This window comes from Emys orbicularis, chromosome 3 (assembly GCF_028017835.1).
Source record: "Emys orbicularis isolate rEmyOrb1 chromosome 3, rEmyOrb1.hap1, whole genome shotgun sequence".
NCBI classification, from domain to species: Eukaryota; Metazoa; Chordata; order Testudines; family Emydidae; genus Emys; species Emys orbicularis.
In genome coordinates, this window is record NC_088685.1 from 13,796,022 (window position 1) to 13,811,419 (window position 15,398).

Sequence of the window (15,398 nt, forward strand, 5' to 3'; positions counted from 1 at the left end):
ACCGTGCAGGACCCACTTTTTTGGAAAATTTGGACTGGGAGTGTGCTGGGGTCACCCTGCAAGTACTAACCAAGGCTGCTGGAAGCCAGAGTGTGGCTGGTGTGTTGCTGACTGGCTGCTGGACCAGGACTGCAGCTCTACACGGACGCTCAGGATGTGACCGGCATGCTGTTTAGCTGTTTGTGAGTGGCCCAGCCTGGGGGCTACAACAGCAAAGCACTGTAAGGCACCCAAGGTTGCCGGGCAGGTGGTGATTCACTGGTCTGGATTGCACCCTGGAATGTGATAGGTTCTATGTTTGCCCTTCTACAGCCTTCTGGGACCTTACCTGTTCTCCATGAGTTCTTGAATACAATTGCTAAAGGTTCCAAGCAACAGAGGGTCCTGTGGCACCTTTAAGACTAACAGAAGTATTGGGAGCATAAGCTTTCGTGGGTAAGAACCTCACTTCTTCAGATGCAAGAACCTCACTTCTTCTTGCATCTGAAGAAGTGAGGTTCTTACCCACGAAAGCTTATGCTCCCAATACTTCTGTTAGTCTTAAAGGTGCCACAGGACCCTCTGTTGCTTTTCACAGATTCAGACTAACACGGCTACCCCTCTGATAAAGGTTCCAAGTTTGCTTCAGCTAGTTCCGTAGATATCCTACAATGAATTTCATCAGGCCCTGCTGACTTGAATACATCGAAATACTTTTTAATGTGTTCTTTCCCTATTTTGGCTTGTGTTCCTTCCCCCTTGCAGTTAATATTAATTGTGTGGAGTATCCAGTCACTATTAATCTTTTTAGTGAAGACTGAAAGCAAAATAAGCATTAAACACGTTAGCCTTCTTGATAGCATCAGTTATTAGCTCTCCTTCCCCGCTGAGTAGAGGACCTACACTTTCCTTTGTCTTTCTCTTGCTCCTAATGTATTTAAAGGACCTCTGTTTATTGCCTTGTTCCTGATTTGGTGGTGTATGATAGATCCCTACCATGACCTAAGTCCTATTTTTTCCCCTTTTATCTTTACTCAGAAATTCTCAACTGCTCTGCCTCTCACCTTCTTCTGGACCTCTGAAAAAGTGTATGTATTCTTGATTTATAATGCAACACCTCCTCCCTTTTTTCCCTGCTTGTCCTTCCTGAATAAGCTATACCCCTCTCTACCAATATACCTGCCACTGGAATTGAGTGACTTGGCTATGTTGTGAGTCACAGATCATGTGAAAACTGTGCTGCAGATGGCAAACACAAGTACTAGGTAAATCAGTCACACACAAACAAGGGAGTTGGTACTAGAACCCTGCTTCTTCAGCGCTACCAAAAATGAACCTCTATCACTTGAGCTCTTGGAGATCTCCTTTAAGAGGCAGCAGTAGTAGAGACCTTATCCTCTCAGTGGATCACTCATTAGATGGCAACATTGCACACAAAGAAACAGTAGATTTATTCACCGGATTTTTATTGAATAAATAAAGATAATAATCAGATACATTATTTTGAATCTCACCTCTTAATGGTATAAATAATTGTATAAATAGATCATTTAAATAGAGATACAAAAGTATACCATTTCACCACTGTTTTCCTGGGGGATTACATAGATAGTTAAATTACTGCAAATTTGGTTTTATGTTCCATATCCATTTGCAGAAAAAGAAAGAAAACTACATTTTTGCTTTTTTAAAAGTCTTGTTCTGTTACAAATATAATAATTTACTTTTATGAGCACTTAAAAAAGCCTCTGGATTTTAGAGTCAGATTCAGGTTGATTTTCCCAAGGCATTGAATGACTCTAGAGCTGGTCAAAATGGTTTGAATTTTGAAATAAAAAACAACAAACAAATGGGGGAAAAGGTTGATATCAAATTATGAAAGCTTTTACCCTTTTATCTCCCACTTACGGGTCTGGTTGAATTTTTAAACTTAGAATTTCAAAATTTGGGGGAATTTTTTTTAAAAAAATTGTGTATTCTTCCCCTTTTTTTGGCCAGCTGTCTTTGAATCTGGCTATTGATTATGGCCTGGCCCAATTCCAGTGAAATCAGTGGAAAGACTCCAACTCTTTTCAGTGGGAGTTGGATCAGGCCATTTGTTAAATCTGAGGCCCATGGCTCATTCTCCATGTAGTTTCCTTCTTCTGATCTGCTGGCTTCTCTTACTGCAGGTAGTGGATGATGGGCCTGGCACAGGTACAGCCCACAGTGACCAGCTGTTTCTCCAGCCGGTAAGTGTGCTGGCAGCCTCTCTGCTCCCGTTGGAGAACAAGGATCTCGTGTTGGATGGGGATGGAGTTCATGCTGTAGTCCTCCTGTCCGGTGGAGTCCACACAGCTGTAATGGCGGCACTTGGCCTGAGCGATCACTTGGGGGAACCGGTTGGGATCTTCGTTAATGCTGTGAAGCAAGACACAAAGAGAATGAATTGGTCAAAGTGGAAGCCTGGCCACTGCCCTGAATCAGCAGGGCTTTCTCCTCAGCTAATTCTTGCTCATCACTCAACCACCGTTTGCAAATGCCTCCTCGAGATGCACCTTTCCCATGACTCATAGAGTCAGCTTGTGCTGGGTCAACGTCTGAGCTCCTGCAATGATCATGGGTCTGACTAGTTTCAATGGGAGTTTTTGCCTGAATAAGGATTGATTACAACTGGATGAAGACTTCAGTATTAGGCCCAATGTTCCCAAAGCCTAGTGTCCCACTAACATCATTGGCAAAACTCCCATTGACTTAAATGGTGTAGGATTGAGCCCTTGGGGGTATTTTGCTGGACTTTCTGAGGCAGGATTTGCACTCAGATATGTCAGACCAGAAATGGCTCTGAAAAAAAGAGCAGTGACAATGGGGACATGAACTGTACCTGTAATCCCAGGGAGACATAGACCGGTTACTGACATCATGACCCACTTTGATAGCATGCTTTGTGCTGCTGATGCTTATGTCAACTTTCACACTTAGAGGGAATCTGGCATCTTTTTGGGGCGGGCAGTCATAACTCTTTTTCTCATCAGTGCCTCTCTCTATGTTGAATCCAGGTTGTACTGCCTTTCCATGGGCTGAATTCTTAGCCTGGAGCACCAGGATCAGCATTAACAGCAGTGAATGGAACTGAAATAGAGAAACACCATGATAAGTTAGTGCAGAGCACAGAACGCAGGAATGGGCTGTGTGGCTTCAGCAACAGGTTATAGCCTGAAATTCAACTCTTGGCTTGGAGGTCTCATGCACGCCCAACTCTGCTTGTGGTTGGTAGGTTCAGAGATGAACAAAGTTCGACTTCATTCACAGAAACCTTTGTGTCTAAAAGGAACCCCTGGCAATTCTCATGATTTTTATGAGATGGATGCACTTATAAACGTCTAACATATAAAAAAGTAAATTCCTAGGAAGAGAGACACCTTTGCAAAAATACAGCAGAGTGTGGGTTAGTGTTTAGGATTGGGAGCTAGGAATCCTCTTTCCAGGCCCAATCTCTGCTAGTGTAAATGAGAATAGCGCCATTAACGTCTGTGGACTTTTGACCATTTACACAAGCAGAGAATTTGCCCCCCCTGACTCCAAATTTTTTGCAGAGATAACTCGTCAATGGCTGAAGGTAGAAACATCAAACTTAGCTTGTTCTGTTGATCTGATTGAGACTAAACAGAAAACAAAGTCTGAAGACCATAAGTTCTTTTACTGTAAGTTACTAGTATAAGAAATTCCAGGTTGTATTAAATAATAAATAATCTAATTTAACAAATAATTTCACATAAAGGAACTCGACTCTAAGAAATAAGCACAAGGAGACACAGTAAGGTTGAGTTTTCAACCGTATTGTTTCATTTCCTGACTTTAGAGTGCCTGAGTTCTCAAAGTTAATATTGAATTAGTGCTAGTTTTGTGTATGGAAAATAATATCTCCAAATAATCCAGAACAGCACAAAGCAGCCACAGCATACTAGTGATTCTGATCCTAAACATTAGAATTTTTAAAAAAGAAAAGATTTAGGATTCATATTGTATATCTTCAATTGATTAGTGATATCACACAGTAGCATTCTCTGTGGTTTCCTTGTTTACTTTTCATGTATGACATCTTTAACAATTAAGGGGAAAAAAAAGGAAATACCCAAACAAAAAACTAAGTTAAGGTTGACCGTACAAACCGGTAACTCAATTGTAAAAGAAAAATCACTAAAAAGTTGTATTTATCCTTAAAACGAGCATTATAAACCCAGTAATTCAGAATTACAGTGAAAAGAAATGTAAACATTTTAAGGTACAAAAATGCATAGTAAAGGTGCTAATAACCATTACTCTGCCCTGTAGTGATGCTATGCAATAGCCATATGTTTTAGTATTTGCTGGTCCCAATTTAGATTAAATTGATTTTTAAAAATAGGTAGATCAGTTTCTCTAGAAATATCTATTAGAAGTTACATTGGTTACAATCAAATTTAACAAAGCTGGTACTTACCAATGTAGCACTCCTTGTAAAAGTCATCGTATTGCAGTCTCTCTTACTTTGTCTGATGAGCGTCTAGGATATTTTCAACTGAACCTGTCTGTGTGCATGAACTTCAGGGCTTTATATAAGGACTTCTGCTCTCACTGCCCTAGTTTCCATTGCAATTCCATTGCAATTGGTTTTTCCCAACCTTATTTGTGGTTCTTGCTCTGGACTGTGACTTAACTTTATATAAAACTTTACATAAAACTTCCACTCGATGAACTCCAGGAAATGAAGTTATTGTGGTAACTGACAAACTGCTACCAGTTAACCTTAAAAACCTCTGGTTGATTTCGAGGAGTTTGAGTATAACCTGTCATAAGTAGTAAATTAGTGTCAGTTTGGAATATTTGCATAATTTGCTCCCTTTCTGGAACAAAATTGAAGTCAGACACAAAATCCTTATGCTGTATTGATCAGAAATAAGGTTAGGTGCTAAGTGAATTCAGGTAACTGTGGTTATTTCATCAAATGTAGGTTGAGATACTCTGTGGTCTTTCCTGGCAACACCACATGTATCATAGACTCTGTACTGTCACAGGAATATAGGAATTGCCAGACTGGATCCTACCCATGGTCCATCTAGTCCAACGGCCTGTCTCTGACAGTGGCCAGCACAAGCTGTTTCACGGGAAGGTACAACCCCCCTGAAGTGGACATTTTGGGGAGAACCTGCCCCCCAAGGAAAGTTTCCTCCTGTCTTCCAATATTTATTAGAGGCTGGCTTATACCCTGACACACGAAGGTTTAAATCCCTTCCCGAACACTTGGTTTCTTTAACATTTACTCTTATAACTCAGGATGGTCTTGTTATCTATATCAATGCCCAGTCTCTGTTTCAATTCTGCTAAGATCTTGGCCTCAATTATAGATTATGGCAATGAGTTCTACAGACTAATAATGCATAATGTGAAAACTTACTTCCTTTTACCCGTTTTTAATTTATCAGCCTTCCATGTCATTGAATGGCCTCTTGTATTCTGAGAGAGGGAGAAGAGAAATTCTCAATCTACTTTCTCTATCCCATTCATTATTCTTTCTGTCTGGAAGATGGGTCATTCAGAGTGCCAACAAGTTAAACTCAGTTGGGAGGCTAGGAAGAGATGAGATGGGCTATCGTAATGCTGGAAGGAAGATAATACTTAGTCCTGCCATGAGTGCAGGGGACTGGACTAGATGATCTCAAGTTCCCTTCCAGTCCTATGAATCTATCTATCTATCTATCTATCTATCTATCTATCTATCTATCTATCTATCTATCTATCTATCTATCTATCTATCTATCTATCTATCTCTCACCGTAGTATCTGAACACTTGCTATTTAAAATCAATGGCAATAGTGAAGTCGCTACTTGAGCTCATGTTGGGTGGTAGGAGTTTAAGTTAAAAGGGGCCGTCTGTGTCATTTTTATGATGAAAAGGCCTTTTTTCGAAGGGGAGGATTTTGCAGTGTTTCCTAAAGCCAGCCAGACTCTGGATTTGTCTGACCTCCTCTGGAAGTCTGTTCCATCGCTGGATCCCCTCAACTGAAATTGTTCCCTCTTGTTCCCCTGCTCCCTAAGGTGAACAGTCCTTCTCCTTTCAGCTGCTCTTCATACAAGAATTTTTCCATGCTTCTAATCTTTCCCTTAAGGCAGCCTGTTCACAGATGGGAGAAGAGTCATCACACACTGGTACAAAGAGCAGATTGGTTCATTATTCAGGGCCTTGTCTTCTAGTTGATTTTTCACTCTAGACTCATTGACCTGACCGAAAGGGGCCGGCAGAAGGAATCCCTCCTTTGGAGACAATTAAGAGAGGGAAACCATATGGGATTTAACAACACAGAGGACACACAAAGAGTGTCCCAGAATAGACAAGGATGGTGGAACCTTGTTTGCACTCGAAGCAATGTCTGATGGTGTGGGAAGGAAGTTATTGCACGTGGAACAATGGCAGGATGTAAACCTTAGGAAGTACTACAAGCCTGAAGCTGCACGGTGCTCAGCTGAGATGCTGAGCTCCGTCAGCTCCTTCTACCTTCAATGGGAGCTGAAGGCATTGAGCATTAGTACTTCCTAGGCCATATGCCAACACACTGATGGACAGGTTTCAGAGTAGCAGCCATGTTAGTCTGTATCCGCAAAAAGAACAGGAGTACTTGTGGCACCTTAGAGACTAACAAATTTATTTGAGCATAAGCTTTCGTGGGCTACAGCCCCCTTCATCGGATGCATAGAATGGAACACACAGAAAGAAGATATTTATACATACAGAGAACATGAAAAGCTACTCCCACCTTTTCATGTTCTCTGTATGTATAAATAGCTTCTTTCTGTGTGTTCCATTCTATGCATCCGATGAAGTGGGCTGTAGCCCACGAAAGCTTATGCTCAAATAAATTTGTTAGTCTCTAAGGTGCCACAAGTACTCCTGTTCTTTTTACTGATGGACAGTATGTTGGACAAAGAATTATAATTGGACTGAGGATATCATGTAAATCTACGACGCCACTGAGTCAATTCTACCTGTCAGTCTTCTGTCTGATGCCCATTGGTAATGCACCCCATCACCAGGGTAACCAGGTGCCACATACACAAATTAAATGCAACCGTTCATTCAGCAGGATTTGGCAGTGTTTCCACTGATCCATCACTCACCAACAGGGTCCCTCTGCCTTGTTTGGGGAAGGCATAGCTGCCTAGTTAGGCACTGACATTATCGTAAAGAGGTTGGTGTAAACAGGTGAGTCTGGTGTTAAGCCCTGCGGGTGGACAGGCTCCGCTTCCTTCTGACTTCTGGTGGTGGTGAGTTCCACAGTCAGGGGCCCCCTCAGAGAATATGGAATCCCAGCTTCTGAGAGTTCCACCCGGGGTTTTATCAACCTCAGTGTCCCCGGTGATAGCAACTGCTCAGTTTGTATTCATTTCTTACGTAGGTAAAACTCCTATTGAAGTAATTGAACACACCGAAAGATTGGGCCCCAGATTGACATTTTTTAAGCCCGATCTTGCAAGATGATGACTTCTTTGGGAGCATCTCCAGCATTTGGCTGCTGGATGAGATCCTTGGCTGGGGTAAATCAGCATAGCTTCATAGACATCAATGGAGCTATGCTGATTTGCACCAGTGGAGGATCTGGTCCTCTATGTCTTACAAAGAAGGTCCTGGTGGATACATTTCCCCCGTGACGTGGCTTGTCATGCTTGGGGGAGTAGCTTTATTTCTTGGCACACAGTCTCCATCCATTCTTTTGGGGATATTGAAATTCAAAACCTCCAGGAAAGGTTCAGCATCAGCATGATCTGGATTGATCATCTTTTCCTAGTGACCTTTACGTTAATAGATTATATATATCGAAAGGGATAAATCCCACCCTGGTATAAAGAGCAAAGCTCTGTTAACTTCCAGGGAGTGTTGTGGGAAGCATTTGGTCTATAGCCATGTGTCCATTCATCTCTCTTGTGGCTCCACTTCTGGCATAGACTTGTACATCTCCCATCCCATCTCAGACATGGAATAGCTCTTGCTCCAGGAGTGCCCTTAAGTTGTGTCAGGGTTGGGAAGGAAGGAATAAGAATAGCGGAGCAGTGATGCAAAATTGCTCCTTTGGGGCCAGACCCCACCTCTTGTTCAGATGCCTTGGCCCCAGTGCAGATGAGGTGCATGCCAAATGCACTGCCTGCATGTGCCAATGCACCTTCTCTGCATTGAAACTCAGGTATAATTCAGTTCTCAGAGGTGGTGGGGAGGACTTCACCCTTGGTGATGAAAGGGCAAAAGGAAAAGGTGATGCAGTGGTTATAGCACTCATTATTCCCCTCTGGGACCTGAATATGACCCTTGGGATGACCTCTGTGTAATAAGATCTCCCAGTCTCAGCCTTACCTCTTCCCTGAAGGATGGATCTTCCACCCACAGGCCACTTCCCAGTCAACCATCAAGAACAGAAATCTGATTTCACTAACCAGGCAGCTGTGCTTCTGCCTCAAAGGTGAGTGCTCATCAGCGGTTGTGTATCACAGTGTTCACTATCAAAGAACTGCTACAATTGTTACATCATTTTATCTTCCTAAATGAGCTAACTTATAGAACCAGGTTCAACTCTGGCATGTCAGTAAAATTCCCATTCAGTTCAATGAGATTGGGAGGGAAGTTTCTTCACCCAGCTATTGCTGAGTTTGAGTGAAGTTCTAAAATATTGTTTATTGAGATACATATTCTGCAATGTTCATAGATCACTGGATAGATAGACAGGAGTTCAACAGAGGGAAAGAAAAACACAAGTAAATCCATAAATAAATATGTATTGTATTTGGTAAGTGTTATTATATGGGTGTGTATAAAATTGTGTATTTTATATATATATATATTTTAGTTGAAAAAAAAAAGGTTGTACCGTTAAAAATTCCCCCTTCCCCTCCAAAATATGCATTGAACAATGGAAAATGTAGGCTACGTTTCAGGAACAGTGAGCACTACTACACTGTGGAAACCCCATAGTCTGAATCGTTAACACTAGACTGAACAAAGCAATGAAGAATATAGACTGCAGGATACAATCCAGCACTGATGTCTTTCTGGGCAAGGACTAGATGTCCTCATGCATTTTCTTTCCAGCTTCTAATTTTGGTGATTCCATGAGTGAAGGTTGTGCTAATTCGAAGCATGCATAATATCTGCTTATTGGTACAAATTCTGTCTTCAGTTTTTTCAAAGGGATGTAACTCAGGGTAGAATTTAGTCCTCTATTTCTGGGATAACCATGACCTATATCACCTCCCTCCAAAGTACGCTAAGATCTGAAATGTTAAATGCGTAGTTTAATTTCCTCTTAAAGTTAGAGACATACAAGCTAACGGAAACCTTCCCGCAGAGAGGGGTTTTCTCTTCAGCCACTTACTGAAATACTCAAAGTGGGTCAGGGAACTTTCCATTTCTGAAACCAACAAAGATCTCAAAAACATCTTTCTGGCTTAAGGTTAGACCGATGGAACCTGACCCTGAGTCGAGGCTGATCAGTGGTCTGGGTCATTTTGATGTGTGAATAGATAACATCCTGATGTAGCTTGATATTAAAAATGATTACGAAATTTTCCTGTGGTTTGTTTTATGAGTCATGAAATCTATTGATCTGCAGTCACTATGAAAAGACAGACACAGAGGGAGGAAGAGCGGGTGAACCCCAGGATGTATATCCAGGAACGACATAGTATGGGCAAAGGAAGTTGCCACAATACAGACCATGATATCTCTCTAAACCCATTGTTCTGTGCTGGAATCATGGGAGTCAGGAAGAAATCCCCTCCAGAGGTATACTATTGCACCACCAGGTAAATTCAAAATAATATGGTGTGCTATCTGGCAGTATCCTCTGGCAGGTGTGCTAGATATTTGCATCTGCCTCTGAGCCTCATGAGACAGGATCGTAGAGCTGTAGAAGTAAAACGTGGTAAAGACCTGGTCTGTCATTTAATCCATCTTTCTGCCAATGAAGGTGTCAGGGTCCTCCCGCCCCCACTCTGAACTCTGGGGTACAGATGTGGGGACCCGCATGAAAGACCCCCTAAGCTTATCTTCTATCAGCTTAGGTTAAAACTTCCCCAAGGGACAAATTCCTGTCCTTGTCCGTGGACGGTATTGCTGCCACCACCAAGTGATTTACACAAAAATTTAGGAAAGGGTCACTTGGAATCCCTCTCCCCCCAAAATATCCCCCCAAGTCCCTTCACCCCCTTTCCTGCGGAGGCTTGAGAATAATATACCAACCAACTGCCTTAGCAATGAGGGCACAGACCAGACCCTTTGTCTTCAGGACACTGAAAATCAATCAGGTTCTTAAAAGAAGAACTTTATTATAAAGAAAAAGTAAAAGAATCACACCTACAAAATCAGATTTAATTATCGTTGTGACTTCAACACAAGGACAGGTTAAGAAAAAAAACTAGGCTGTAAGAGAGGAAGCGTTTCGTTTTCTTCAACCCCTTCGAGATGATGAAATAGGGGTAATACCAATGCCTTGTGCTTCTGTCATGCTTTTTCACTCAAATATTTCAAAACAGTGTAGTTTTACAACACCCCATTGGAGGTGTGTATTGTTATCCCCCGGGGGAAACTGAGGCACAGAAAAGTTGAGGCCAACATTTTCAAACTTGGATGCCTACGGTTAGGTGCCTATTTAAGTGGCCTGATTTTCAGAGGTGCTAAACACTCATAGCTCATGCTGAAGTCAATAGGTACTTCAGGTGCTCAGCACCTTTGAAAATTAAGCCACTGAAGGCCTGATGCAAAGCCCAATGAAACCGATGGGAGGCTTTCCATTGTTGTTAATGGGGCTACTCCCGTGCTTGAAGTGAAATTCATGCTTATGGATGTTGCTGAACCGGGGCCCTCTTTCGCTGCCAAGTGTGGATTTAGGGGTGTAATTTAAGGCACCCAAGTCTGAACATTTTGGCCTTAGTGACTTTCTCCAGGCCACACAGTGAGACAGAGGCAGAGCAGCGAACAGAACCCAGACGTCCTGCCTCTCAGTGCCAGGCTCCAGCCGTGTGGTAGCAACACTGCTCCCTAATAGTTGGAAGGAAAAAGGATTTTTGTCCCAGACAGTATTAATTGACAGCATTGCCCAATATGTCAGCCCCTGTTACCATAGCATAGGAGCCTCGCACAAGCTTTGTTTACTCTATTTATTCCCCTCACCCCCCTGTGAAGTGGCCCAGTGCTCTCGTCCCCCTTTTACACATGAAGAAGCTAAGTGACTCGACCAAGGTCCCCGAGAAAGTCTGTGGCATTGCAGGGAATTGAGCCCAGGTCTCCAACTAGTGGCCTAACCCTTATGTTATCCTTTCTCTTTCAGAGAGCAAGCATGCTGAGAAGGGGGCAAACCTCACCCAGGAAACTCCCTGTGTCCCTTTGAACTGCTGCTGCCAGAGCATAAACTGTGATCTCCTCTTGCACACCTGTCTTTCTCAAGCTCAGCTAAATCTATACTGCGGTTACACATCCGATGTGGTTTCTCACAGTGGTTAATGTCTGATAGTTAATAGATATTTTATAGATAGCAAGGGAGCTGCTTTGAAGGAAACCCTCAGCCACTCACGGTGCTCTGCAGTTGCTCCTAACCAGGAGGGGGCGGAGGGAAGAGGGAGAGAGAGGTGCCAGAAATGTGGGCTGGATTTTAATCATAGGCAGGGTGGGTTTTTTTTTTTCCAGCGTGTTCCATGTTAATTTATATAAGGTAGATTTGCACCTTGCAGTCCGTCCTCAGGAAGGGACAGCATGTGTTTGCACTGCCCTAGGTGAAGAATAGGGCAGGGCTGCTGGAACAATTTTTACAGTGGGGGTGCTGAGAGGCATTGAACCAAACTGTAAACGCTGTATGTAATGGAAACCACTTCAAGCCAGGGGGTGCAGCAGCACCCCCTCCCCCCCAGTTCCAGCACCTATGGAACAGGGACCATAGGCACCGACTTCTACTGGCGCCCGTGGGTGCTTGACCCCCCTCTGCCCCTGGCCCCACCCTGACTCCACCCCTGCCCCACCCCCGCCCCCATTCCAATCTCTTCCCCAAAGTCCCGCCCCCAACTCCGCCCCCTCCCTGCCCCTATTCCGACTCCTTCCCCAAATCCCTGCCCCGGCCCCGCCTCCTCCCCTGAGCGCACCACGTTCCTGCTCTTCCCCCTACCCTCTGGGAGCTTGCTACAGCTGTTTGGTGGCGGCAAGTGCTGGGAGGTAGGCGGAGGAGCGGGGATGCGGCGCACTCAGGGGAGGAGGCAGAGGTGAGGTGAGGTGGGGCAGGGGGGCAGGGAGGGGAGCTTGGCTGCCGGTGGGTGCAGAGCACCCACTATTTTTTCCCCGTGGGTGCTCCAGCCCCAGAGCACCCACTGAGTCGGCGCCTATGACAGGGACTGAATCGTGACTCGGAGTCGGGTCCCTGGTTCCTTCCTTACCCCAGGGAAGAAGTAAGCTGTGCCACCCCTTTACCTGGGTTCCACCTATTGCCTGCCCACCTGTACAGGAGGGAGAGTAGCAGCCTCAGGGAGGTTGCCCTCCCCGCCTGCATTGTGACCTGTTATTATCCGTATTACCGTCATGCCTGGAAGTCCCTGTCACGGTCCAGAACCCCATTGTGCTAGGAGCTGTACCAACATATAACAAAATGACAGGCTCTGCCCCAGAGAACTTGCAGTCTAGAGACTAGAACGAGAGACAGCAGATGGATACAGACAGACGGGGGAGCACAAGGAAACCACGAGACAATATTGGTCAGCATGACCGGTAGTAACACCCCTGGCCTAACCATTGTCAACCGTTTTCTGTAGCCATCGGGGCACAGGAGAGTTGTGAGGAGGGATGTGAAGGTGGATAATGAGGTGGTTTTGTGGGTGTTTATGGGGAGCACTTCCCAGGTGTGAGGGGCACCGGGGGAGAGACCATGCAAGTGCTGGTATGAACATGTCACAAGTGGGTGATGGAGGCTGGCATCCTGGGCCAGTTGAAGGTGGCAGTCAATGTCTTAGCAGTGAATGAGCGATGACAAGGAGGGTGGGACTAGATCACAGAAGTGAAAACAAGCAGCTTATAGCTGATGCAATGGGGAAGGGAAAGCCAGTGAAAGGACGCAAAGAAAGGTGGACATAGTCAAAATGGAAAATGATCTTTGCAGCAGCCTTCTGAATGGAGATGAAGCAGACAAGGTGGCATTCGTCAAGGCCAGAGGAAAGGATGTTGCAGTAATCGAGATGTGCTCTGTGGATGGATAGGAAAGGCCATACCTTACAGCATAGGCGCCGAGTTTCTAATCTGCCAGGGGGTGCTCCTCCCCTGGCTCCGCCCAGGCCCCTCCCCCACTCCACACCTTCCTCCAATGCCCCACCCCTGCCCTGCTTCTTCCCATCCCCGCACCGTCTCTTTCCCACCTCTTCCCGCCCTGCCTCTTCCTGCCCAGTTCCAACCCCTCCCCCGAGTGCGCTGCGCCCTCGCTCCTCCCCCCCCCAGCACCTCCTGATGCCGCGAAACAGCTGATCCGTGGTAGGCACTGGGAGGGAGGGGGAGGCACTGATTAGCGGGACCTGTTGGCAGGCAGGAGGTGCTGGCGAGAAGGAGAGGCATTGATAGGGGAGGCTGCTGAGCACCCACCATTTTTTTCCTGTGGGTGCTCAAGCCCGAGAGCACCCACAGAGTTGGCGCCTATGCCTTAGAGATGTTATACAGAGAGAATCAACAAGAAGTGAGGAGCTAGAGAGAAGCCTGAGTCAAAGATGATGTCCCGGTTATCAGGCAGGTAACCCATATAGAGGAGTTAGAGGGTGTTTAATTCCTCTGTGGGGGAAGAGAGGATCATAGGCATTTCCATACTGAATTAGATCCAGGGTCCTCTAGGCCAGTGTCCTGTTGCTGACAGTGACTGATGCCAAATGCTGCGGGGGAAGAACAAGACACCCTGCAGTAGGCAGATATGGGATAATTTAGATCTCATCGGACTCCCTAGTAATTAGAGATTAGTTTAAACTATGAAGCATGAGGTTAAATATCCCTTCCAACAGGTTTTGTTAGCACTAACCATTTGGACTCTGGATACTCTTGTTATTCATAGAAATGTCTAATCCCTCTTTCAATTTTGCTAAGTTCTTGGTCTCAAGGACATCCTGGGGCAATGAGTTCCAATGAGTTCCCTACCCATACGCAAAGTACGCAACTGCATAGGGCACCAGGAAATTTCCTGGTGTCCTACGCAGCTGCGTGCTGCTCCAGCCCCTGCTCCGCCCCTTCCCCATGGCCTCCGCCCCAGCCCCGCCTCTTCCTGCCCCTGCTCCGACCCAGCGGGGGGGGGGGGGGAGAAGGGGGGCTGGGTCGGAGCACCAAAATGGCTAGGGACGGCCCTGAGTTCAACAGTACATATTGTGTGAAAAGCATTTCCTTTTATGGGTGTGTAAATTGGCTGATAATTTAGCCCATAAATAGTTCCCAGTTATACATCTTTATTTTTTCTGAAGTCCCAGTATTTGTTTTATGCAAATTATGACTCATTTCCAAACTGTATGATTTCTACCTTATCTACCCCCTTTATCGCTATAGCATCTGAGCACAGCATAACCCTTAATATATTGGTCCTCACCACAGCCCTCTGAGATAGGGAAGTGTTAGTATCCCCATTTTACAGATAGGGACTGGCGCACAGAGGGTATTTCTATGATGCAGCTGGGAGCAAGCCTCCCAGCCTGGGTAGAGAGACTTACACTAACCGGGCTCAAGCTAGCACACTAAAAACGGTGATGTGGACGTGAGAGCCCCACACTGCTATTTTGCAGTGCATTAGCTTGAGCTTGCTCCCAGTTGCAGTGTAGACAGACTCACTTAGAGAGGCTAAGTGACTTGCCCAGGGTCACCTGGGAAGTCTGTGGCGTAGCAGGGAATTGCACCCATGCGTCCCAAGTCTCAGACTAGCATTCTAGCCACTGGATCTTCCATCTTTTTCTGTCTCTGGGGTTTTATAACAGTTAACACTGATGTAAAATGAAACAATTTTCAAAGGATGTCAATATGAGCTTTCCTCCTTGTTACATGTACACGTTCAGAGACCGCACTCTTGTTTATCACAGGGAAAGCTACCAGCTGCACAACTGCATTAATCAGCTCCTTTCATCTCTAGATACAGTGGGCCTGATTCTCCCCTAATTTACATCAGGAGTAGCTGCATTGAAGTCAACAGAATTACATCTTATATGTCTGGTGTGTGACAGAAGAGAAACAGGCCTATTATCTTGCATCTCAACAATGAATTTGGGAGCAGAATGCACTGGGAAATTTGGAAAATAGAAAAGAAAAGAGCAATAATCAGTTCTTTTTGGTGTTTATTGAAAAAAAATATATCTGTCTGAGTAGTTTTATCCTTCATGTCAATTAAAATCTAAAACCAGAAGCCTGTACACCTGATTCACAACT

General features: G+C 44.9%; 1 protein-coding gene across 1 annotated transcript; it reads right to left on the reverse strand.

Annotated features, from left to right (window-relative positions):
* Positions 1 to 2,141: 2,141 nt before the first annotated feature.
* LOC135875721 (interleukin-17F-like) lies at positions 2,142 to 4,468 on the reverse strand. The gene is made up of 3 exons (XM_065400695.1): positions 4,442 to 4,468; positions 2,843 to 3,090; positions 2,142 to 2,379 (listed from the first exon to the last, which is right to left on the reverse strand). Exons 1-3 carry the CDS (start codon positions 4,466 to 4,468, stop codon positions 2,142 to 2,144), a joined length of 513 nt encoding a protein of 170 aa, XP_065256767.1.
* Positions 4,469 to 15,398: the final 10,930 nt, after the last annotated feature.

Coding starts and splice junctions, on each gene's coding strand:
- LOC135875721 (XM_065400695.1), bottom strand. CDS start 4,468: ATGACTTTTACAAGGAGTGCTACATTG. Junction 3,091..4,441: donor TTACAAGGAGTGCTACATTG/GTAAGTACCAGC, acceptor TCTCTATTTCAG/TTCCATTCACTGCTGTTAAT. Junction 2,380..2,842: donor ATGTCTCCCTGGGATTACAG/GTACAGTTCATG, acceptor CTTGCTTCACAG/CATTAACGAAGATCCCAACC.